The sequence below is a fragment of the Girardinichthys multiradiatus genome, chromosome 22 (genome assembly GCF_021462225.1).
Source record: "Girardinichthys multiradiatus isolate DD_20200921_A chromosome 22, DD_fGirMul_XY1, whole genome shotgun sequence".
Taxonomy (NCBI): Eukaryota; Metazoa; Chordata; class Actinopteri; order Cyprinodontiformes; family Goodeidae; genus Girardinichthys; species Girardinichthys multiradiatus.
In genome coordinates this window covers 40,347,552-40,372,922 of record NC_061814.1, presented here as the reverse complement: position 1 = coordinate 40,372,922, position 25,371 = coordinate 40,347,552, and the positions used below count along the sequence as shown (strand labels likewise).

At 40.9% G+C, this 25,371-nt stretch overlaps 1 protein-coding gene across 2 annotated transcripts in view; it reads left to right on the top strand.

The window, feature by feature from the left end:
* The window catches only part of ide (insulin-degrading enzyme), a 37,180-nt gene extending 11,847 nt beyond the window's left edge, over positions 1 to 25,333 (top strand). Inside the window, exons 11-25 of one of the 2 annotated variants that reach the window (XM_047350921.1) lie at positions 281 to 384; positions 2,761 to 2,863; positions 2,988 to 3,110; positions 3,401 to 3,483; positions 5,682 to 5,826; positions 9,261 to 9,371; positions 9,509 to 9,629; positions 10,170 to 10,261; positions 10,965 to 11,076; positions 14,543 to 14,710; positions 15,103 to 15,375; positions 16,234 to 16,295; positions 22,382 to 22,454; positions 22,547 to 22,614; positions 23,728 to 25,333. In XM_047350921.1, coding sequence (XP_047206877.1) covers positions 281 to 384; positions 2,761 to 2,863; positions 2,988 to 3,110; positions 3,401 to 3,483; positions 5,682 to 5,826; positions 9,261 to 9,371; positions 9,509 to 9,629; positions 10,170 to 10,261; positions 10,965 to 11,076; positions 14,543 to 14,710; positions 15,103 to 15,375; positions 16,234 to 16,295; positions 22,382 to 22,454; positions 22,547 to 22,614; positions 23,728 to 23,823 — 1,734 coding nt within the window. In that variant the 3' untranslated portion in view covers positions 23,824 to 25,333. Of the gene's footprint in view, positions 1 to 280; positions 385 to 2,760; positions 2,864 to 2,987; positions 3,111 to 3,400; positions 3,484 to 4,695; positions 4,841 to 5,681; positions 5,827 to 9,260; positions 9,372 to 9,508; positions 9,630 to 10,169; positions 10,262 to 10,964; positions 11,077 to 14,542; positions 14,711 to 15,102; positions 15,376 to 16,233; positions 16,296 to 22,381; positions 22,455 to 22,546; positions 22,615 to 23,727 lie in introns of both variants that reach the window. The other variant, XM_047350920.1, reaches the window with a different exon arrangement.
* The last annotated feature ends 38 nt before the right edge of the window (positions 25,334 to 25,371 follow it).

The window sequence follows — 25,371 nt, the reverse complement described above, 5'->3', positions numbered from 1 at the left end:
CTTTTAGAAGTACCCCAGTCTAGTACCAGCAGGCAGAGTTAAGTACAAAACACCTATTGTTGTTTTCAGGACAGAAAATATGCATTAATGCCACTTAGGCTCTTTACTCATAATTTCGGCTTTCCGTAAGCTATTATAAATGAGCAAAACACTTGTCGGTCCTCTCTTTTGGTAGTGAAAGACATTTACTTCTAAATGTCATTGAATCTTTAATGCCGTTTTCTGGTGTTTTTCTCCAGACTCAGAGAATGTAGCTCAAACTAATGTGTTTGTGTTGCAGTACTACCCTCTTGAAGAAGTTCTTGCTGCTGAGTATCTTTTGGAGGACTTCAGACCAGATCTGATTGAGATGGTGCTTGATAAACTGAGACCAGAAAATGTCAGGTTAGTGTGATAAATCAGCTTCTGTTCATGAAACAGAGAAAAATAATGAGGCTCTCAGTCAGCGCTGCTTTAGAAACCATGAACACCACCAGAATGAGCTACTTTACTAATCAGTCAGAGATTATTTCCACCAACACAGATACTTAATTTTGTGATGACTAATTATGTCACAATATATGTTGTGGTATCCAGTGCAGGACTATTTCTTACAAATATAAAAAGTAGTGCCTTGAAAGTGTTCATACATTTAAACCTTCCACATTAAAACCACTTTTCAATCGCAATTATTTGTGATAGACCAGCGCAAAGGAGATCATAACTGGGAATTTAAAATGATTAGTTATTAAAACCTTTGAAAATGAAAATCTGAAAAGTGCGGTGTGAATTTGCATTTAGCCTACCGAATCAAATAAACAGCCATTTGCAGCAATCACATCTTTAAGGCTTTTGGTGGTACATCACTACCAGCGATTCACAGCTAGAGATTGAAATTGCTGCCTATTGGTTTTTGTGGAATAGCTCCACCTCAGTCAGGTTGGATGGAGAGTGTTTGCGAACTGCAATTTTTAAATGCTGCAACAGAATCTCACTGGTTGTGTGTTTAGGCTCATTGTCCTGCGAGAAGATGATCCTCAAGTCTCGTGTTTTAAGGCTGGGATATTGTTTTAGAATTTAACCCTGCTGTAAACGTCTCTACAACTTTATCCCTGATGATGCTGTTTCTCTGATGTTCTCTAACAAACCCGAGGCCTTCACAGAACAGCTCGATTTATACTGAGGTTAAATTACACACAGTGTTACACACGCTGTCTGAACTAACTAGGAGACTTCTGTAGACATTCGGCTGCACTGGATTTTATTTAGGGGTAAGGAAGGATGAATATTTACACACTCCACACTTTTCAGATCTTTTATATTTAAAACAATATATGTATTTAAACACCATGGTTCATTTTTAATCCATCTCTGTATTATAGACCGCTTTATTTTAGAGTGGAATAGAATATAATAATCTTTTATGTATGTCAATTGATTTAAATCCTAATGAAATAAAATAAAGTCTACGGTTGAATCATAAGAAACTGTAAAATACTTAAATTGGGAATGAATACTCCTGCAGGGCATTGTAATTGTTGGGCGAATAAGTTGAAAAGTTTGCCGTTTCTGATTTCTGTTTGATACCAGAATTATCACATCAGTTTATTGCAGCCTTCAGTGGTTCTCTTTGGCTCACAGACTGATGACCTAGGGAGGAGATTAGAGGAATTTGTTGGATGACTCATGTTGATGGTGATGTTGTTACAATTCTGGTCTTTGTTTCAAGCAGTTATGAAAAACAAGATATTTATTTAAATATATATTTTTCCCTACATCTTGATTGAAATCTCAGGTACATCGATCAAAACGCTGTAATCTTGGTGTTTTGCCAGTAGGTGGCAACAGTGTCAACATATAACTACATAGTTTATGGCTAATGCGGTGCTAAGCTAAGGACGTTCCTAAACAATATTCTCTGTTTTGTTCTATAACACTGTTTGCTCTCGGTCATATGTGTGCTGCTCATTTCCAAAATAACCTCCAAAATCCCAATTTGCATGTGAACGTAACCTTAATTCACAATATTCTTTATAAAGAGAAAATGAAGTTAAAGGGATAGTCATCCAATTTTATTGGAAATGGTACCACAATGCACCTAACAGCTCTTCTTACTGAGCCAGCAACCTTTTGGAGGAGAACTTGAATTAAATGTTTTTTTGGTTTTTTATTACAGCATGAAAACGTTACGAACTCTGCACTAATTTGTTGCAGGTGAACATGGTTTCAGTTTTAGATGTTTGAACTTAGTCCTTCATCCAGACATGGCCTTGAGTTGGAATGAAACCGCCCCATACTTTGGGTCATTTCTTTTGTAAAAACTTTTCTGGGCTTCTTTGAACCGTTAAAGAGCAGCATTTAGAGTGCTGCAGCTAACAGACCTGATTTCAGTGTAAGTTGTGCTGCATAATATTCATTCAATATATAAAAAACATATAATAAAAGAAAAAAACTTTCCCACAGCATGATGCTGCCACCACCAAAAAGGCTTTGGTAAAAACTATTCTAATTAATTAGAGCTGCACAATAAATGGCAATGTTGCAATTTAGAAGAACTTCTTGGATACCAAATGTGGTAGGTTTAAAAATGTCAAGGGCTGTGCATCAAAACTCTGCTTTCTAATATGTTTGGCCACGTGGATGGACTTTCCCGGTCTTTTCTGCCCAAAACTGATACAGATTTTAGCAACCATAATCCTAAAGCTCATGGAGCACAGTGCGGACATTGTGATGATGGAAAAGACAAAGTAAGATTTGTTTTTGCTTTTTAACCTTTTTCAGAGTTGCTGTGGTTTCAAAGTCATTTGAAGGTCAAACCGACCAGACAGAGGAGTGGTACGGCACGCAGTACAAGCAAGAGGCCATTTCTGAAGATAGCATTAAGGTACAAGAGCTGGGCCAAAGTCTTCTCTGCTAACTCTGCCCTGTTGTGGGTTACGGTTCTTCTGGCGGTTGAGGAATATCTGAGGATACTGCTTGTTTATGCGCCGCCTTCTGTTTTATTTTAGAATTGGGCAAATGCAGACCTGAACGGGAAGTTCAAATTGCCGATGAAAAACGAGTTCATTCCAACCAACTTTGAAATCTACCCTCTGGAAAAAGACACTCCTTCAGTTCCAGCTTTAATCAAGGCAAGTCTTCTTGTTGTCGTTGTCATCCAACTATTTTCAATGTTCACTGCCTGACCTGAGAGGGTGATCCCTGGTGCACATGCTTTTTTCCTAGCACTGATCCGATAATGTGATGTTGTGATTGAGACATTAGGATGTTCAATGATGAACACAAGTCATTTCCTGCACAGAAAGTTGTCAGATTTACCCTCGTCGGTGCAGATTTCTTTTCAAAAACATTTTTCTGCTTTTCCATGGGCTTCTGTTGGAGCTTTGAAGGTTGACCAATCCTGTGTTTTATGTTCTTTCAGGACACTGCGATGAGCAAGGTGTGGTTTAAACAGGACGACAAGTTCTTCCTCCCGAAGGCATGCCTGAACTTTGAGTTCTTCAGGTGTGTGGTTTTAATGTTTCAGAACGATTTCAGCTTTAGGGGCTATTAAAATCAGTCAAACAAGGTGGCGTTTGACCGATTTTATGGTGTTCTGTCGGCAGCCCAGAAGCTCAGGGTTAGGTTCATTAGAATGTAAGGTTTTCTCCCACATCGTTTGGGAGATTTTAGCCGGGCCTGGATGCTTTCTTTGGCAGAAAAGGCTTCTATCTTCCATCCCAACTTCTACATCCAGACAGAATGAGAATACAGGACATTTTTTAATGTCACGTGTAGAACGCAACTTGCACTATTTGGAGGTCTGCTGATCTTCCCGCAGCTCCTTCAGTGTAGCCGGCGGCCTCTGTCTCGCCCTTTCAGTCATTTTGGAAGAACATCCAGTTTGTGTAATCTTGCAGTTAAACCTGTCCAGTTTTTGCCTTGGTATGTAGAAAAAAGCTCTGGAAATTTGGGTTCTCTAGTCTTGACTGATACCATTGAGATCTTTTTGATCCCCTCAACTTCTTAGGAAAGGTAAGAAAAATGCAAGGACAGTTGTACAGTGTTTCGGTTTAATCAGATTCACCATAGCTGAAGGGAAAACCCTAAGAAGACTGAAAGGAGAAATTAAATATTTCTACCAAAATATATAAAATAACACACATTTCTACCAGGATTTTGCAGCTTTTTTTATTTTTTAAGCTATTTTCCTCCTTATTGATTTTCTCAGTTGAATTGTGCAGGAGATTAGAAGGTGCATCATCAGCGACGTTTCATACCACTAATGGGTTATTGAATCTGTCAGGCTTTTTTAGCTTTCTTTCCAGACCCAGATATTGATGTGCTTTAATTAAATAATTCCAGTTGTAGACAGATTAATAGCTAAAACACAGCATCTTAACATTTCTATATAAAGCAGAAATAGTGTCCATCTGATAAAGTTTATTCAGAGGAAACTACTGACAGTAGGAATGAGACCCAAGCCTGAAAATGAATCTTCTTAAAGCCACGTAATTGAGTTCAGTGTTTAGTTGAGTGAAGCTCACATATCTTTTCCTTATCTGGAGAAATACAAATTTCTCGACACACAATTCATGGAGACTCTTCCAGTGTGAGTATATTATAGGAGAAGATAGATTAGTTTTATTGCCAGTCGTCAACAAAAAAAACAACTGGCTGCACCCTTTAGTGGAGCTGTTTGTATGCAATGTTTGACTTGTGTAATTTCTTCTCCAGCCCGTTTGCGTACGTGGACCCGTTGCATTGTAACATGGCATATTTGTACCTGGAGCTCCTCAAGGACTCCCTCAACGAGTATGCATATGCAGCCGAGCTAGCAGGCTTGAACTATGACCTCCAAAATACCGTCTATGGGATGTATGTAAGTATGCAGAATCCCTCCTGTCGCATCCTAGACTTCATGTGCCCGCCTCCACTCCCTTATTCACTCAACCTGCCCTGGGTTCACAGGTGATGATTACACTTTTTCTCTGTTTTTGTTGCTGGGAGAAAAACAACCTGGTACCAGGACGACCCTAGCGTGTTGTCATTTATTATTTTGAAGCCTTTTGTGTTCTTTCTAAACAAATTTGGGTAAAATGTGAGACTTTTGTTTCCAAATCCTGACACATGCACCTGAAAACAATTAATTCACTCTTGCCTTCCAACCCAGGCTTGGTCCGTCTAGCCCAGAGGTATCAAACTTCAGTCCTCAGGAGCTACTGCTTTTAGATGCATCCCTGTTCCAACATACCTGAATAAAATAAATGGCTCATTAGCAGGCTTCTGCCAAACCTGTTGGCATGCTGAAGAGGTGATTCAACCATTATTGAGCTGTGTTGGACAAGGGATGCGTGTAAAAGTTGCAGAACAGCAGCTCTTGAGGACTGGAGTCGGAGACCCCTGGGCTATCCTCCTGTTTTTATCGTCATCTTTTTTTTTTTTCTTTTATCTGTCCTTCTGCATTGCTTTTCAACCACATTAGTTCTTCCGTTTTAATCATATTCTCATAAGAGCTGTTGAAAAGTCTTTGTTTTTGCGACAGAAAGCTGGTTTTGCGGCTGCATATACATACTCTGTTTATTTTTTGTTAAATCATTCTTCCCATATTGTCTTTTTTTGATGTAATTCTTTTTTTAATGATGTGTTTTGGTCCAATCCCTCACCCCTCCCCTAAAAACAATTTTCATTTGTTCCTTTTTTTTTTTTTCTCCTTCCATTAGTCGCTACCTTTATGCAGATCCCCTGCACTGCAACATGACCTACTTGTTACTGAGGTTACTGAAGGATGATTTAAAAGAGTATACATATGCAGCCCGCCTGGCCGGGCTAGTGTATGGCATAGCCTCAGGGATGAATGCTGTCCTCGTAAGTAAGCTGTTTGAAGTGTGTTGGGCTGGTTAAAAGATCTACTCTGGGGGCTTAACAGAACGGAAATGGCTTGGTTTTCTACGTGGAGTTTGATTGACATGTTCATCAGCCTGCACATGATGTACAGCAGAAACCTGATGTTTACATAGACGTTAAATCAGACTGTTTCAGGTCAGTCAGGATTACCCAGAATATTATTAGCCCAGATGTCATGGCTTTATAAGCATCGGATTTGAGCAGCATCTCAAACACAAAGAAATCATCTAAAATATCAGGGAGAGAACGATGGACCTTCGCCCGTCCAGGTCATCGTAGGCTATAATTTCCCTTTACTTGAAGGTGCCACTATCATCTGTTTTTAAAACAATTAAATGTAAGAATGAACAGTTTGGGGGATGTCCACAAACTGTTCGGGAATTAGACGGATCCTGTGTCCCAGAGATGAATGAGGTTTGGTAGAAAATGTGCAATCGACCCCAATCTTTTTCTATATTTGAAGTCTTAACTTCCTCTAACATGTTGACTTACAGGTACAGCTAAACAAAATTAGAATATCGAAAAAGGTTCAATATTTTTCGTCTCATTTCAGAAAGAGAAATTCATACATTATATTGATTCATTATACAAAGAGTGAAATATTTCAGACTTTTATTTCCTAATTTTGATGACGATGGCTTACAGATAATAAAAACCCAAAATTTAGAGTCTCAGATAATTGGAATATTGTAAAGAAGTTATAGCATATTCATAGAAAGTTGAGTGGAAGGAAATGGTGTGCCAGCAACATGGATAACCGCAGCCTTGAGAGGATTGTCAAGCACAATCCATTCAGGCTGAGGCTGGAGTCAGAGCATAAAGAGCCACTACGATGCAGGCGACTCCTACACATGGGCTACAAATATCGGATCCCACGTGTCAAGCCACTGCTGAACCTGATGCACCGTCAGACAAGTCTTATCTGGGTTGAGGAGAAACAACAAGACTGTTGCTCAGTGGTCCAAACTCCTGTTTCAGATGAAAGTAAAGTTAGCATTTTTTCTGGAAATCAAGGTCCCAGAGTCTGGAAGAAGAGTTGAGAGGCACAGAATCCACATTGCTTGAAGTCCAGTGTGACGTTTCCACAGTCAGTGATGGTTTGGGGAGCCATGCCAGCTGCTGGTGTTGGTCTAATGCATTTTATGAAGTCCATGCAGCCATTTACCAGGAATCTTTAGAGCACTTTATGCTTCCTTCTGCTGACAAGCTTTATGGAGATTGTCCAGGAGGTCTTGGTACTGACTCACACTGCCAAAAGCTGGTTCCATGATCATGGTGTTACTGTGCTCAATTGGTTTGCAAACTGACCTGACCTGAACCCTATAGCGTATCTATGGAGTCAAGACAAGGATGACAGTCACCAGAACCAACAAAGCAGATGACCTGAAGACTGCTATCAAAGCAACCTGGGCTTCAGTTACACCTCAGCAGAACCACAGGGTGATCTCCTTCATGCCACACCGCATGGATGCAGTAATTCATGCAAAAGGAGCCCCAACCAAGTACTGAATGCATAGAAAGGAAGATACTTTCATAAGTCTGACATTTCTGCTTAAAATATCCTTTTTTATGTAATGTTCTAATTTTCTGAGACACTGAATTTTGGGTGTTCTCTATAAGCCATAATCATCAAAATTAGAGGAAATAAAGGCTTAAAATCTTTCACTCTAATACATCTATATGATATGAGTTTCCCTTTCTAAAATAGTGACAAAAATGTTTTCGCAATATTCAGATAGTGTGATCTGTACCTGTAAGTGATCCATGGTAAAATAATGGCCCTTCAGGTCATAACATGGAGATGATGTTGGGAGTGCATCTATAATCACAGGTTCTGACATCGTTAGGGGTGTCTTGGGCTGAATCTGAAATGCCTTCTTTCTGCCGGAACTTGGGCTTGGGGACGGGTTTCTTCTGGGGAATGAGGAGTCATAGTCTGACTGCCAGACACCCTACCCTTTTTGTGTGTGAGGGGCTGTGAATGAAGCTAGATTGCTGCAGTTTATGTTTGCTCTCTGCTTTCGTACGTTTAACTTTCCTCACTAACATTCTGCTTCATTTTTGTGATCTCTTAATAACAAACACTCATCAGCTTCCTCTAAGTAGTGAATTTCTGATCACCGTGTCCTTGGACATGGCCATTCAACACACACTGGTGGTGTGATTATGGCGTCAGCAGATTTGTGTTGGCTGTTTGAGGTCAGCGAACGTTGGGACACATTACCTTCAACAGGTGTCACCCCAGGGACTTGAGTCTGAGAGTGGGAGGATGTGCTGACTCATCAAGGGCCTCAGTGTGAAAAGCTCTGAATAACCTTGAACATTCTTTCAATTTTTGATCCTAATTTGTCTTCAAATCTGCATAATCATTTGTTTAGGGGTGTTTAACTCAGCACAGGGGGAGAAATATTGCAGTGATGAATATGTTTCAGCTAATAACAGGTTATTCACCCTAACCAGTGCAGGGACTAGATTCCTTTTCCTTGTCTCAAAATTCCTTGTGTAGAGTTAAAGAACACAAATGAATCTGCATTAAGGAAAGGGTACAACAAAGGAGAATACCTATAAGAGAAATTATATTGAGTGTAGATAATACATTTAAACTCCACTATTAAGCTTTTTTGTACAGCGTTCCTACACAGTCTGGAAAAGACGGGACAGTATAAATTTACGTTAATTTATTTCCTACTTTTTATTTGGAAAAAGGAAATAGAAGTGTGACAAAAAATTGGTTCAAAGTCAGGCTTTATTCCCTGACCCATAATCTAAAGGTTGTATCCATCCGTGTTTCCACCGTCCGTCCATCCATCCATCCACTCGTCCATATGTTTATTCATCATCCATCCATCTCGAATCATCAGGGTTTTTATTTAAAAGATTTACATGTTCAGCCATCCATCTGCCCTGCTGTCTAGTGATGAATCTGCCACCTGTCCATCCATCCATCCATCCATCCATCCATCCATCCGTCATCACCTTACCATCTGACTATGCACCCATCTAAGGTTTCCTTCCTTTTTGCCTTCCTTCCATTCCTTTTATGCAACATTTAGCATTTTCAGATGAAAATGGGTTCATTCACATTTCATTCATGTGGTAAATTGACGACAAATTTGAGCCTGGAATCTTGACCTAAAAACTGGGAACATCCTGTTTCTAAGAACGTTGTGGTGTTATAAAACTTCATTTTGATCTGGCTTTGATAGATTCTCATCAGTTTTTCACCAAGTAACCCTCAGTCGTTAGTTGTGGACACATTACAGTCATAAATTCACTCCTGGATTTAAGCTGATGTCAGAACATGAAAATACCTTGACACGATTGAAGTTTGGCTTTCAAGCTTTTAGCCTCACGTTACACGGAGCTAATGTTTTATCTGTTTTCTGTTGCTGCAGCTTTCAGTCAAAGGTTACAATGACAAACAGCACATCCTGCTGAAGAAGATCATCGAGAAGATGGCAACATTCGAGATAGATGAGAAGCGCTTTGACATCATCAAAGAAGCAGTAGGTTGAGACTTCCTCCCACATCACTGCTAAGTTTTGTTACATAGTTCATGAATCCATTTTTTGGTTGAGTATCACAGTTTTAGTTTTTGCTTCCATTTGTATAAAGTCTTGACACTTTGACCCTCTCCTTCCAGTACACGAGGTCTTTGAATAACTTCAGAGCCGAGCAGCCTCATCAGCATGCCATGTATTACCTCCGCCTGCTCATGACCGAGGTCGCCTGGACCAAAGATGAACTCAGAGAGGCCCTCGATGGTGAGACACATGCAGATTTTGTATTTCTCTCCGCTCTCCTTTATCCCTTGTGCTTTTTAATGTTTTTTTAATTAGAAATGAGCAAGTCAGAGCCAAGTAGTAAAGCTTAGTATGGTGTGACGTCACGATGAATGTGCCTGTTTCTGAACCGATAGCTAATGTTTCTCTCGGTCTCTCTCCTTCCGGTTTTGCTATTTAAATCCTGTCTTTTAAATGTTGAGTGTGTTTTCCAACAGCTGCAGTCTGGAGCTTCTGGCTGAGTTTATGTTTTTACCTCATATATCCTCAGAGTGAGATTCAGTTAACCTGCCGGGTTAAACGATTGCTCACCTGAGCCTCAGTGTACCAGAACTTGTCGCCTAGCAGCTCTTCCTGACCTCATTTTGAGATTTCTCTGTCAGATTTTGGACATATAGTAGCAGGTAGTTGTGTGTAATTTATGAGAGTAGTTCAGCAGCTTGCATGGCTGTCTAACACCTGAGTCACTGCTGAGAGAATCGCTCTCTGATAGCTGACGGTTGTCTGTGATCTGTGTTCCAGATGTAACTCTCCCTCGCCTTAAGGCCTTCATACCTCAGCTGTTGTCACGGTTACATATTGAAGCCTTGCTCCATGGCAACATCACCAAGGAGGTTTGTTCAGTCACTGTTTAGCTTTAGAAAATGTAACTTTGTTTCCGGATGGCATATTGTTCAGTTGATAAATGACTAATAATGATAATTTTGTAAATAAGAGTGAAGATTATATTGTCCATTATTTTTAGTATTGTTTTGGTCTAAATATGAATTATAAAAGTGGTTCAAAAGTAATGATAATTATTCGATATATTAAAATACTATAATGATAATACTAGTATTTCATTTTTTCCCTCTTCGGAAATATTCCATCAACCTTTTATTTGTGACATCTTCCCAGCTTTAAGCTAACTCCGCCTGTTAACGGTAAGGATGGAGAGCTGAGCTGGGGTCCCTACAGTGAAGCCGTCTACAAGAAGGGACACAGCAGACTGTAGTTCTTGAGGACGCTTAGGTCCCTCAGTGTTTCCAACAAGATGCTGTAGATCTAAAAGTCTGTTGTGGAGAGTATGATCTCTTCTATTGTAGCCAAACAGTTTTAATGTAAGGTTGATTTAATAATTTTCATAAATTGAACTTGCAGTTTAAGCCATCTTGCTGAGAAAGCCTGAAGCAGCTGTTAATAATCGATATAAAAGTCACTAATTGAAAAGAATCCTTTTAATGGATAATAACTAAAAGATGCTTGGAGGCAAACACCTCCCTGAATAAACAGTAAGAAAATGTTACAGCATGTTTTTCCATCTGTGCTTTTTTCTAGTCTGCTCTCGGCATGATGCAAATGGTGGAGGACACACTCATTGAGCACGCTCACACGAAGCCCCTCCTCCCGAGCCAGTTGATTCGCTACAGAGAGGTGCAGGTCCCGGATGGTAGGTCCCGCACGGCTGCTCATTTTCTGGTTCCAGTCATTTCCATGGTGACCCAGCAGAACCCGGTGTTCCTCTCTCCGTCATCACTGACGCTGCCTTGTCCATGAAGATCTGATTAAATTCAACACTCTGCATTCACCCCAGAGGAACATGATTGTCAGTGAATGAAAGGAGATGTTGGGTTGCGTACACAGCCTGTCCGCATGCAGGGGTACCTGTGCTGCCTTTCATATTGAATACGGAAAGCTGAATGATTCAGAGAAGAGGAGCAGAGCGCTGGGCCACCTGGTGACTTTCCGTGTGTCGTTATGTGGGACTGCAGGACATGCAGGACGCAAAGACAAACCAGCCTCAGAAACGACTCAACAAGAAATGTGTCCATCTTCTCACAGCTGCAGGCATTAAAGCAGAAACTGGAGCAATATCTCCTTCTCTGGGCAGCAGTTTCCATGGCTTCCAGACGAGTTCACATTTTGTTGGTTGCTACACAAACAAAAGTGTGTTTTATTGGAAGTGGATGTGTCAAACATAAAGTGCCACATGCTTAACTGTGAGCTGATTCAGTCTTAGTTTAAATTCAGCTTAAATCGAGCTTTTCTGTGAAAAACTCTGAGGTTGGTCGGAGAACATTAGAGAACAAACATCTGCGGAAAGGCTGGGGAAGGAGAGCATTTATCAGAGAAACAGCCAAGAGGTACATGGTAACTCTGGAGGAGCTGCAGAGAGCTACAGTTCAGGTGGGAGAATCTGTCGGCTTGACAATAAATAGTATACTCCATGTCTTCCAGTAAGTTCTGTTTGCTTGTTTAGCACAAGGCATCCAGGGGACACTGTAAAGATGTTGACGAAGGTGCTCTAATCAGATGAAACCAAAATGTGACTTCTTGGCCCACATGCAGAATGATGTGTGCAACAGAAAACTGCACACCACCCAGAAGACACCATCCTCATGATGAAACATGGTGGTGGCGGCATCAGGCCGTGGGAATGCTTTTTTTCCCATCAGGGACAGGGAAGCTGATGGAAGGTGGATGGAAGAATCCTGGAAGAAAACCTATTGGATGCTGGAAAACCTTTGAGACCAGGGCAGAGGGGCACCTTCTAGCAGGACAGTGATCCTAAACATACAGCCAGAAGTGTAGATCGGAGCATATTTACGTGTAAATGGCATCACCTAAATCTAACTGGGAATCTGTGGCAAGACCTGAGCATTTATGTTCATAGACCCTCCATCCATTTTGACAGCAAGTGGAAGAATGGGCCAAATTGTCAGTCTGTAGATGTGCAGAGCTGCTAGAGACCCCCAGAGCTGGGCTCTTATTGTAATCCTTCCTGCCCACAGCCATCAGCATCTACAACGGCTCTTTGAAGAAACCCTCATAATGAGCTACAACAACATTTAATTTCCCTTTGGGATGAATAAAGTATTTTTGAATTGAATTGAATTGAAGAGACCTGCAGCTAAAAGTGGTTCTGCAAAGTCTGACCCTGAGGGGCTGGATACAAATGCTTTTTACACTTTTGGATTATTTCAAATAACAGAAGGTTATAAAATCCCAGTGAAATACACTATATTACCAAAAGTACTGGATCTTGCCACCATATCAATGGATCCTGGTGTCCCAAACACCTCCATGGCTGACTTCAACCTTCTTGAACACCATTGGGATAAATTAGAGCGGAAGCTGCAGTTCTGGTTTCCTTATCTAACTATGAACACGCTCCTTAAAGTTGCTACTGCTGACAATGGTGGGTCCATCAACAAACTGGACCTTATAGATTAGGTCATCAAAGTTCATGTACATGTAAAAGTAGACAGACAAATACTTTTGTCATTATTGTGCATGCTGAAGTTCATTGTTGTAACTTGACAAGTTCAAGTTGTCCCAATACTTTTAGTAGGAACGATTAAAATAAGCAACCTCTGCACTATAAGCAGATAGAAGAGCTTTAAAATGGACGACATCATTTACATAAAAAGATAAATGGAACAATTTCTTTAAACCACTTAAATCAGCTGCTTTTGTTTTCTGTTGCAAACATCTGATGAATAGTTTATATTTAAAGCAAATACTGCTGCAGTTTCCCCTTTACTCTTCATCTGAGTGCTTTTCTAACTCAAACCCTGTATCTGCAGAAAATCTGTTACTTTTTGTGCTTAACAAGTAAAATCTGTGACATGCAGAAAGAAGCAGCAGGGCTGAGTGCACAGCCGCAGAGCTCAGTCAGCAAGTACATAAAGCTTCCTTCACTGCTAAACTCGTCTCCTGTTTACAGAGGATTTCACTCACAATGAAGCTGGAGGCGCCAGATCTCCATATGCAAGGAAAGATGGCTTTTCCCTGCCGTCTACTGCTGGAGATGATTCCTAGAGCAGAGAAAAGATGAGAAGAGTTCAGTCAGGAGACATTTAGGAGAAAGGAGCTGCTTTTCTAGAGAGTGTCGCCATTGTCCTGTCTGAACTTTGCTGTTTAGGTGGAAAGAGTGTTGAAGATCAGCAAAGTTTAGCGTTGAAACGTATCATTTATATATTTACATGTTCAAGATGCATCAGGCAGCTTATCTTTGCTTCTGGAGTTCACTCTACACTAGGCCACTGCATTGCCTTGTGTTTATATAAACCTCTTGAACATTTTGTCTCATTTTCTGCACTTGACCAACACAGAGTAGTGTCTAATTTTAAAGTGGGAGCTATTTAGCCTTTATTGAGCAGTAATATCTATTTTCCAATAAGGCCCAAAATTACAAATTAGAAGTACAAGCTGAAGTCACGCTGTGTGGCAGAAAGCCAATGCTGTATGTCATCCTGAACGTGACATCCCTATGATGAAGCATAGTGGGGGCACCATCATGCTGTGGGTATCTTGTTGTTCAGCAGGGATGAGGAAACTGGTCAGATGGGAAGATGGATGCAGCAAAGTTCAGGACAACCATGGAAGAAGATGTGAGACTGGGGTGGTGCTTCACCTTTCAGCAGAATAACGAACTAAAACATCCAGCCAGAACTGTAGTGGGACGGTTTAAAGCATAGTCAGGTGTTTAGAAAGGCCTAGTCAAAGTCCAGACCTGAATCCAGATGAAAATCTGTGGCAAGAATTGATAATCGATGTTCACAGACGTTCTCCTTCCAATTCGACCGAGCTACTTTAAAGACAAATGGACAAAAATGTCTTTCAATGTGCAAAACCGGTAGAGAGAGACCAAAAAGACTTGCAATTCTACAAAGTACTGACCCGTGCAGTTGTTGCTGTTTGTGGTTGTGACATCACAGGCGTTAACTTACAGCACGACATGCTTATACGCAGGTAACCAAGTCAGGTTTCAAGGAAATGGTGAAGACTTTTACAATAAACAGAATATAGATATCAATTAATTAGGCTGTTTGTTACATGTTTATTATATAAATAACTTTCTTGTTTTAATAGTAACAACAGGAAGGTTAATGGGTCTATTTATTGTCTCTCAGGTGGTTGGTATGTTTACCAGCAGAGAAACGAGGTTCACAACAACTGCGGCATTGAGATCTACTACCAGACAGACATGCAGACCACCAACGACAACATGCTGCTGGAGCTGTTCTGCCAGATCATCTCTGAACCCTGCTTTAATACTCTGAGAACCAAAGAACAGCTGGGTGAGGCCGCCTAACACCAACATTCATTCAACATTCAACATACAGTTTTATCATCAAAGGAAATATTTATTTTCCATCAAGTTCTACATATTTCTTCATTCTTGTTGTGATTTACACAACAGTTAAATACATATATTTTAGTTATTAAATTTGGGAATAAAATAATATTTTCTAGTATGTATCACTGTAATAATAATACCAAACAAAATGAATGTGTTTCATTGCAAGGATCCAATAAAAGGTTCTGGGGGGGGGACTTTCCATTCCCACTAGGACACTTACTACTCATAACCCCTTCATGCAACCCCACCCCCAAAAACCTCAAAATAACCCCTAAACTCCTCCCAAGTTTGTTTTATTATCTAATATATGATTCCCCTCACTCCTCCAAGGTTACATCGTCTTCAGCGGGCCCCGTCGAGCCAACGGGGTGCAAGGCCTCCGCTTCATCATCCAGTCAGAGAAGGCCCCCCACTACCTGGAGAGCCGCGTAGAGGCCTTCCTCTGCATCATGGAGAAGGCTTTGGAGGATATGAACGAGGAAGCCTTCCAGAAACACATCCAGGCCCTGGCCATCCGGCGCCTGGATAAGCCCAAGAAGCTGTCTGCTGAGTGTGCCAAGTACTGGGGAGAGATCATCTCTCAGCAGTATAATTTCGACAGAGGTAAGGGCTCCATATATTCCTCTCTACTGTCAGCCCAACTCAGATTTATGTTCAGGTTGCAAATCCGCTGCTGTGATCGATCAGCTAACTCGAAACTTTGGAGCTACTCGGGTTGGGTTCTGTTAAACCTCAAACGATCTGCAGTACTGATGTTCTTCTCCGGAGTGTATTATTGGGCTGCAGTGGTCATAATTTATTAGTACTCTACCTAAATAGCTGAGGATTGGCAACACCAAAAGGCTGCTAGCAAAGTAGTCATTTGTGATATTAGAACAAGAGTTCTCCAGGGTGTCTGAGCACATTTTTAACACTCTGCTTTCATTCCCAGGATGATTTTTCTGCTTTAGATAACTCATATTACATTTTGTTTATTGGGACATTATGCCACAGACCAAGACAAACTAGTGAATCATTTGTGACATGGGAGAAAAATGATGCATAGTTTTCAAAAATTTTTAAAAAGAAAAATTTGAAAAGTTTGGTATGCAGATGTAAGCACCTGCATTTCCTCTAATACCCCTAAATATAATCTTCAGTTGAGTTTAAGGTAATCCAAAATCAGTTCAGTCTAATTAAGGGACATAATTAGCCAACAGTCCACCTGCCTGACATTTACTCTGGTCTCTGAAGCCCTCAGAGGTTTGTTAGAGAACATCGTCAGTTGCGGGTGTAAGTACTTCTGTAACTCAATACATTTCCCATGCTTCCTTACAAGGATGAACTGTTTTTCTGCAGGGTCATTGATGACCTAATTAGCCGCGTTGCTATGATGTATTGTAACGCTAACCTGCTGCTATGAAACACACTGATGTGAAGTGCCTCCAGCTAATTATGTTGCCACTTCTGTTTGACTTGCAGATAACATTGAAGTTGCACATCTGAAGACATTGACAAAAGAAAACATAATGCACTTCTACAGAGTGAGTAGCAGACGTTTGATGCACCTTACCGTGAATTGGTTTGATGAATGGAAACTCACACAGAGCTCAGACATGTGGGTCAGATGTTACTGGTCTTACAGGCAACTGCCGGGAATGTTTTCACAGTTTGGACAGCTTTTATAGGGATTCTCATTGCTGTGGACAAAGCTCCACTTTTAATAAAATGTTTGAAGTAAGAATTTGATGGTTTATTCTTGTACTTCTGATGTAAAACTTCAAAGGAGGATTTTTCCTCATTCTGCGGTTTATGTCAGGGAGAAAAAAAGCATTTAAATACAATTCCCACTTCTAGATTTAGCTTGAGTTATGGGCTTTATTTTAGAGTTTGACTGTTGTTTATTTCTTAATTAAAGATGTTTGTTTCCATGACAGCTCGTTTTAGACCCATGTCGATTTGAACAAGGGGAAAAAACTTAACTTAAATGTCAAATCCTATTACAATTTTTGCTTAGTTTCTACAAGTCATAAACTATGAAACGGAAACTTCAACCATGTTTTGACTATACCGCCCCGAACCTTTATCCCACAAAACTTGCATACCCTAAACCCTCAATCTGTTTGTTGGGTGTTTTTCCTCTGTTGCATGTTCATTTCTTCTGGCATCCTCCTCAGCTCTGCCTGCTGGAGTATTGCTGCTAATAGGATATAACACCCGCTATTACAGAGATACAACCTATTGTTTAATTTCCAGTTGGATAACAGGAATACTTATTGCTTGCAAACAACATTCATAGTCAGCCATTCATTCATGAGGAGAGGTTTCAATTCAGTTTTATTTATATAGCGCCAATTCACAACACATGTCATCTCAAGGCACTTCACAAAAGTCAGGTACATACATTCCTATTAATCCTATCTATCGAACAGTGCTATCGAAACGTTTTCCTATCTAAGGAAACCCAGCAGATTGCATCCAGTCAGTGACTTGCAGCATTCCCTCCTCCTGGATGAGCATGTAGAGACAGTGGACAGTCACTGGCGTTGACTTTGCAGCAATCCCTCATACTGAGCATGCATGTAGTGACAGTGGAGAGGAAAAACTCCCTTTTAACAGGAAGAAACCTCCAGCAGAACCAGAACCAGGCTCAGTGTGAGCGGCCATCTGCCACGACCAACTGGGGGTTTGAGAGAACAGAGCAGAGACACAAAGAGAACAAAGAAGCACTGATCCAGGAGTACTTTCTATGGGAAGGAAAAGTAAATGTTAATGGATGTAGCTCCTTTAGTCGTTTCACCTAGAAAGAAAGAACAGATAAACTCTGAGCCAGTTTTCAAGGTTAGAGTCTGAAAGAGAGAACATAGAGTTAGTCACAGTAAAAGCTCAGTCAGTAGCCATGTCTAGGAGAGAGAAAGGGTTAAACACTGAAAGACAGGGCTATGTGGATCATCTGTAGAAGGTGAGCATTAAGTTGTTGCCAGCAGAAGCTCGGACGATGCCCCTCTCCAGAAAGGTATCACAGGTAGACACAGAGTCAGGCCAGGTGTAGCTTCTAGGAAGAGAAGAGAGAGAGAACAAAGTTAAAAGCTGAAATAACAGCAAACAATGCAAAATTGGAGAGTAGTATGAAAATGTAGCAGAGACAGTGAAAGTGGTCATTATGTCCTCCAGCAGACTAAGCCTATAGCAGCATAACTACAGAGATAGCTCAGGATAACCTAAGCCACTCTAACTATAAGCTTTATCAAAAAGGAAAGTTTTAAGCCTAGCCTTAAAAGTAGACAGGGTGTCTGCCTCATGGACCAAAACCGGGAGCTGGTTCTACAAGAGAGGAGCTGATAACTAAAGGATCTGCCTCAAATTCTACTTCTAGAGACTCTAGGAACCACCAGTAAACCTGCAGTCTGAGAACAAAGTGCTCTGTTAGGAACGTATGGAACAATCAGATCTCTGATGTATGATGGAGCTAGATCATTAAGGGATTTATATGTGAGGAGGAGAATTTTAAATTCTATTCTGGATTTAACAGGGAGTCAATGAAGGGAAGCTAAAATAGGAGAAATATGATCTATCTTTTTAATTTTCATCAGAACTCTTGCTGCAGCATTTTGAATCAGCTGAAGGATTTTAACTGCATTTTGTGGACATCCTGATAGTAAAGAATTACAATAGTCCAGCCTTAAAGTAACAAATGCATGGACTAGTTTTTCAGCGTCACTCCTGGACAGGATATTTCTAATTTTGGCAATGTTCTGGAGGTGAAAGAAGGAAATCCTAGAAACCTGTTTAATATGGGATTTAAATGACATGTCCTGGTCAAAAATAACACCAAGGTTTTTTACATTATTATCAGAGGTCAATTTAATGCCATCCAGGTTAAGTGATTGACTAAGCAGTTTCTTTTTTAAAGACTCCGGTCCAAAGATGACAACTTCTGTCTTGTCTGAATTTAGAAGCAGAAAATTTAAAGTCATCCAAGTTTTTATGTCTTCAAGACATGCTTGTAGTCTAACTCGTTGGGCTCATCAGGATTTATGGATAAGTAAAGCTGAGTATCATCAGCGTAACAGTGAAAATTTATCCTATGCTGCCTGATAATTTGACCTATTGGAAGCATATATATAGTAAAGAGAATTGGCCCAAGTACTGAACCCTGTGGTACTCCACAATTAACCCTGGAGTTTAAAGATGATTTATCATTTACATGAACAGACTGGAATCTGTCAGACAAATAAGATTTAAACCAGCCTAGCGCTGTTCCCCTGATCCCTACAGCATATTCCAGCCTTTCTAAGAGAATATTATGGTCGACTGGATCAAATGCAGCACTGAGATCTAACAGAACCAGAACAGACACAAGTCCATTATCTGAGGCCATAAGAATATCATTAGTGACTTTCAGCAGAGCTGTTTCAGTGCTATGATGAGCCCTTGTATGTCCAAAAACGTACTTGGCAATAAAGCTTTTCTGATTCTGATTCTGATTCTGATTCTGAAGCCTGACTGAAACTCTTCAAACAGGTCATTGCTGTATAAATGTTCACACATTTGATTAGCAACTATTTTCTCAAAACTTTAAAATAAGAATGGAAGATTGGATATAGGTCTGTAATTTATTAAGTCATCTCGATCAAGCGAAGGTTTCTTAAGTAAAGGTTTAATTACAGCTAACTTAAAAGCCTGTGGTTCTGATCCATTCCCTAAGGATAGATTAATCATATCTAAAATGGGGCTGGTAATCAGAGGGAACACTTCCTTAAATAATTTGGTTGGGATTGGGTCTAACATACAAGTTGAAGGTTTATGAAGTAATCATCTTCAGGAGTATGTCAAAGATTTTATTTTTAATAGAATCAATTTTATTTAAGAAGAATCCCATAAAGTCATGACTGCTGAGAGCTAAGGGAATGGGTGGCTCAACAGAGCTATGACTGTGTGTAAGTTTAGCAACTGTACTAAAGAGAAACCTAGGATTATTCTTGTTCTCTTCTATTAATGATGAGAAATAAGCTGTTCTAGCTTGGTGAAGTGTCTTTTTATACAACAGTAGGCTATTTTTCCAGATTAAGTAGGAATCTTCTAGGTGTGTAGAGCGCCATTTTCTCTCCAATTTCCTAACATTGTGCTTTAAAGTACACAGCTCTGAATTAAACCAAGGAGCCTCCTATGAATAATCACCTTCTTTTTCAAGGGGGCTTCATTGTCTAATGCATCACGCAATGATGAAGAAACACTATGAACAAGAGAATCAATTTGTGAAGGGCAGAAACCAAATTATTGCCCTCCACTGTGTTTTTCAGTGATAATGAGGAAATTAAAAGTGGAACAGATTCTTTAAAGGTTGTTACAGCATCGCCTGATAATGATCTACTATAATGAAATTTTCTTTCAGATGTGGAGTACTCGGTTAAATTAAACTCAAAGGTTATTAAGAAATGGTCAGACAGGACTGGGTTATGAGAAAATATTGTTATGTCTTTACGCCGCCTCCTGCAGTGGCCGCTCCATAAAAGGTCCAATACGTTGAAAGTGCACCAATAAAGCTCTAATCTCACATTTTCACAGTGGTTAAACTCTAAAACTTTAGTAAAATCACTCAAAATTCTTAAGAACCCGTCCGAAGGGAGACTAGAGGGAAAACAAAAAGGCCTGCCTCAGTGTTTAAACACAGAGATGATTAAAATATCATGCTGGGAATAGTCTTGCCTTACTCCCATTACGGTTCAGGGCTATTTGAAAAGTATCACTGCTGTACCAGGGCTGCTTTCTGGTTAAAGCTTTGTTAGTTTTTACCTTGGTACATGCAGTGGATCTGGAGGTGGGTAACTAATGGCAGGAACCACCCTGGTTCCTAGAAAGGTTCCTGCAGTGGACACATTTTATCTCCAATATGTAGGGAGCTGAATATGGTTACAAAACCAACACAAAGGACTTGTTGCATCTAGTGTGTAGCTGTAAAATAGTGGTGCATCATGGCGGAGGTGAGAAGAGGACAATCCACCTCCTCCAAACATTCCAGGTGTTCCCTCAGGTATCTAGAACCCTGTTGCATTTAGCTGGGGCACATTATAGCTGGCCTTTGACATAATCTCACAGGAGTATGAAGCTGCTCTCGCTGTTTGTGTTGTACACTCAACGTTTTTTATTTGATTTGTAAAATTTGATGCATTAAACCGATCACAGCCTGGAGAAGACAGATGATGACCTCTGATTTATTATCTGAGTGGAATGATCTGGTTATCCAGTACTCCTCTCTAGATTTCCCTCCATGATGTTATATTTAGTTTTTTTTTATCTAGTTCATGGATAAATAAGACTTCTTCACATGATCAATGGATAAAATCTGTGAAACTCTAAAATCATATTTTGGGACTTGGAAAAAAAACAAAACAATGTTTCATTCAGTGATGTCAGGTTCCTGTTGTCGACAGTTTTCTGATGATGACAGACTGCTTAATGTCTCTCATTATCATTGTTATACAGCAATGACTGCACAGTAATTGCATTTTAGATGAAAGGGCACCATTGGTCTAATATCTTGGGCCATATACTCTGAATGAGTTTGTCTAGACACGCATCATTTGATTGGATTCAGTCTGCCCTCGTAACGTTGATCCTCTGCAGCCTCCTGCTTCTATTCATAGCTGCGGAGGCGACGCCGACACAGGGCGCTGTCAGCACATCAGCCGCTCTGATGACGGCCGGCCAGCCATTTTCAAAGGGCATGAAGGAGCCAGAGACACACAACCACAGAAAGATTTGGTATTATCTCAGGCCAGGAGGAAGCTTTAAAGCCCCCATGCAGAGCAAATCTGATGCATTTCTAATGATGAACCTGCAGCAATCACACAAGCAGTTTATTTTTTTATTATGTCATCTTTGGGAAGTTGATTCTGTCTCCATATGCACCAAATGTTCGATTTAAAATGATTGTCCATCCAGAGAGGGTCATGAGGTGCGACTGTGTGAATAAATCTCCACAGGACTGACTCAGCTGGCAGGACGGTACTGTTAAAGTCTGAACACCCTGATGCTATTTTCTCCCTGGGCTTGAAGAGAAAATATACTGCCATCAAAAAGAGGCTTGAGGTGTTTTCCACTAAGCAACCCTGAAACTTTGGCAGCTCCAAAAGGGGACAGAACAGGATGTTAACAAAAGTATGAAAAAAAAATCAGCTGAAATTATTTCAAAGTGGATAACTCCTAATTCCTTTACAGAGGTTACACTCTGAGACCACATGAAAGTCCCCCAGACGGGTAGCGTTAACAGATGTGTAACAAACTAGGCTGGACATGTCCTGTTTCCTTCAAATTTAAAACCTGTTGATGATCCACATTCATTCAGGGGTTGGTTGTGGTTGTTTTTAATTTCCTGTTGGAACAGAAATGCTGGAAAACATTCTGACAAACAGTTTAAAGACAAAGAAAAAACACTCTCTGTTAGGACGTTTAATCAGAAAAATATAACACCATGAAAGAGTATTAAGCTCCACCCTGAAGGTTCAGGGTAACATTAAAACTATTACCTGTTTTAACCAGTGCTAAATTCTATCGGGGGTAGATGGTGATGACCAGAGAAAGCTACCCTGGTTCCTGTCTTAATCACTGACCGTGTCTCTGTCCACAGGATCGGCTCACAGTCGAGGCTCCAAAGAGACACAAAATGTCTGTTCATGTCCTCTCCAGAGAGATGGACTCCTGTGAGTATCTGTAGACTTACTCTGGCTGAAGGATTTAAATCCTTGTCCACTTGGGTCACATTGAAGCTCACATTTTCTCAACTGTCCAACAGGTCCGATAGTGGGAGAGTTCCCTGCTCAGAATGATGTCAACCTGGCCCCTGCTCCTTCCCTGCCACAGGTAAATGACAAACCAGTTGTGCTTTTCCCACCGATTCTCCTACACTGATTTTTATTTTCCCATATTAAGGACTTTCAGGCTTTTTTTCAACTTACAAACCATGTAACAGGAGCCAATCATGTGGTTGTTTGCTAGTTCTATTCGTTTGCCTCCCAGTGAATCATTGAAAAGTTCATGAATTATGTCGTGTAGATTCATCACACAGTGATGTTCAGTGTGGCCTACAGCTTATGGAAAATCTAAATAAAAAAGGATTTAAATACAGAAATGTTTTGGTGCTTTCTCCAATCATATCAATGGGAAAGTTGAGTTGAAGAAAAACGTTTGGTAGAAAAAAGGCACAAGCAGTACAAAGTCAGCGCATTCATCTACAAGGAAAGCACTTCACGCTTCCTTACGCTGACGAGCTTTATGGAGATGCCGATTTCATTTTCCAGCAGAAGGTAGTACCAGCCCACACTGCCAAAGGTACCAGTACCTGCTTTAATGAGCATGGTGTTACTGTGCTTAACTGGCCAGCAAACTGTTCTTATCCAAACCCTCTAGAGACTCTATGAAGCCTTGATAATATAGAGCAGGGGTGCCCCAAGTCCAGTCCAGGAGATATACCATCCTGCAACCTTTAGATGCTTCCCTGCTCCAACACACCTGAGTAAAATGGCTGAATTCCCTCACGAGCATTCAGTCATTCAGCTCTGCAGAGGCCTGGTAATGAGCCAATCGCCTGATTCTGGTATGTTGAGAAGGAATGCATCTAAAAGTTGCAGGGCAGTAGCTCTCCAGGACTGGAGTGGGCCCCCTGATTTAGAGGATGATGAGAGAGACCAGAACCAACAGTGCAGACAAGCTGAAGGCTGCCATTAAAGCACACTGGGTTTCCTGAACACCTCAGCAGAACCAATGGCTGATCTCCTCCATGCTACGCTGTTGTTGTGCTGAAGTGTGTGTGTAACCTCTGAGCAGAAAGAGAAAGCACTTTGTCACATGACTCAAAGTCCTGTGGGGTGACATTTTTCACAGGCAGGGAACAAGGTTGCCTTAAGCACATTTTAAACGTGCTTTTCTGTGAGGCCGATGAAACATCTAACCTTCTGGGTGTTTCTCCTCCCACAGCCCACACTCATTCAGGACATGACGGAGTTCAAGAGGAGCCTGCCTCTGTTCCCTCTGGTGAAGCCTCACATCAACTTCATGGCTGCCAAACTGTAAGCCAGGCCGGCCGGTGAGGACGGAGCGGTGCGACGCGACGGCAGCGTTTCCAACCTCCACCTTTCTCTCCCAACAGGGAAGAGGTTCACCTGATGGAGACTGCATGACTGTGTGTGAATGTTTAAATGAGTGCATGTGTGGGAGCACGTGGCGGGATGCTCAGTAACTAAAGAACCCCAAAGTTAGCAGTGGTCGTTTAAATAGCTGTGATAACCATAACAGTCTCACCAGACTCACCTCATATTAAAGGAGACGCCACTCTCTCACGCTTCAGTGCTGTGTAGGCTGCTGTAGAACCAGATCCCATTATGCAGGGGCTTCACCACTACGAGGCGCTTTCATGTTCAACTCAGTAGCTCCATGAAGGCGTTTGCCTTCACTGGTTGGACTGGTGTGTTCGACATGTGAGTGTGAGGCACCGCAGCTCTTAAACGTCATCACAGAAAACGCACTCAAGTCAGAACGACATGTTTTATTCAAATGTACGCATTTCCAAAGCCTTATTCTAGTTTTTAAAGCCGTGCTTGCTTGGTGAGGGGTTTTCGCCTGTTACCTGGTAAAATGTTGGGACCCTTGGAGGAGCTGCTTTTACCCCCTCAGTCAAGCTCCTGAGTTGTTTTTAGGATTTTATTGCATGAAATAGTTTGATTCAAACACCTCAGGGGTAAATCCAAGTTGTCTGTCGTTTTTTCCTTTTAAACACATTCATTTGTATTAAGAACCTGTTGTTCGCTCAAACTCTGATCAGATCCAGGCTGTGGAGACCCTGGATCTGCGTGGGTGAGACGCCCTGCTGCTTGTGCCTTTCCTGGGGGGGGACATCAGTAAACCGGCCCTTGCAGTGTAACTGTGTGACTTTTTTTGTTTCTTTTCTGGTACCAGACACTTTGATGTCGAGAAGAGCTGGAATAAAAACAGCTCAAGGTTTAACAAGTATTTCCTGAAAAATATGCACTTCTCTCACCAAGCAATAAACGAAACGTTCCCGATTGTGAAAGGTGTGAGGTTTTGTGCCGCGGGTTGTTGCTCTCTCAGGTGCTTTCAAATACTTTCTCAACATTTCATTTTTCAGTTTGTACTCCACGCCTCACCTGGTCCTGCTTTAGCCTAAAGGATTAAACGAGAGCTGAATGTTTGGCCGCATCAGAAGCTTCTTCAACGGTTTCCAGTATTTTACTTCGTCTCAGCCAGATTATCTGTTAAAAGGCACTATCACCTTTGTGGTGGAGCCCAAAGACAACAAGCAGCAGCAGCATATGATGAAAAAGCAGTTTTCAGTGTACTAGTGAAAATATTAACATTACATATCAGGCTTGGGTAGGGGCACATACCTTGTTAAGTACTTAGAAAGTGGTTTATATTTAGAAGATATTTTTTCTTTTTTTGAATGTTTTCAGCACCCAACTGATTGGCTGGTTGGGTTTCCATGACAGTGGAGAGGGCTGATAATTTTAGGTTTGAAGTTTTTATGTTTTCAGTGTGTTTCTAAATAATAAACAAGTGAATGGCACCAATGTCGTCGTTTCCCTTCCTGTCAAACTGCACTCA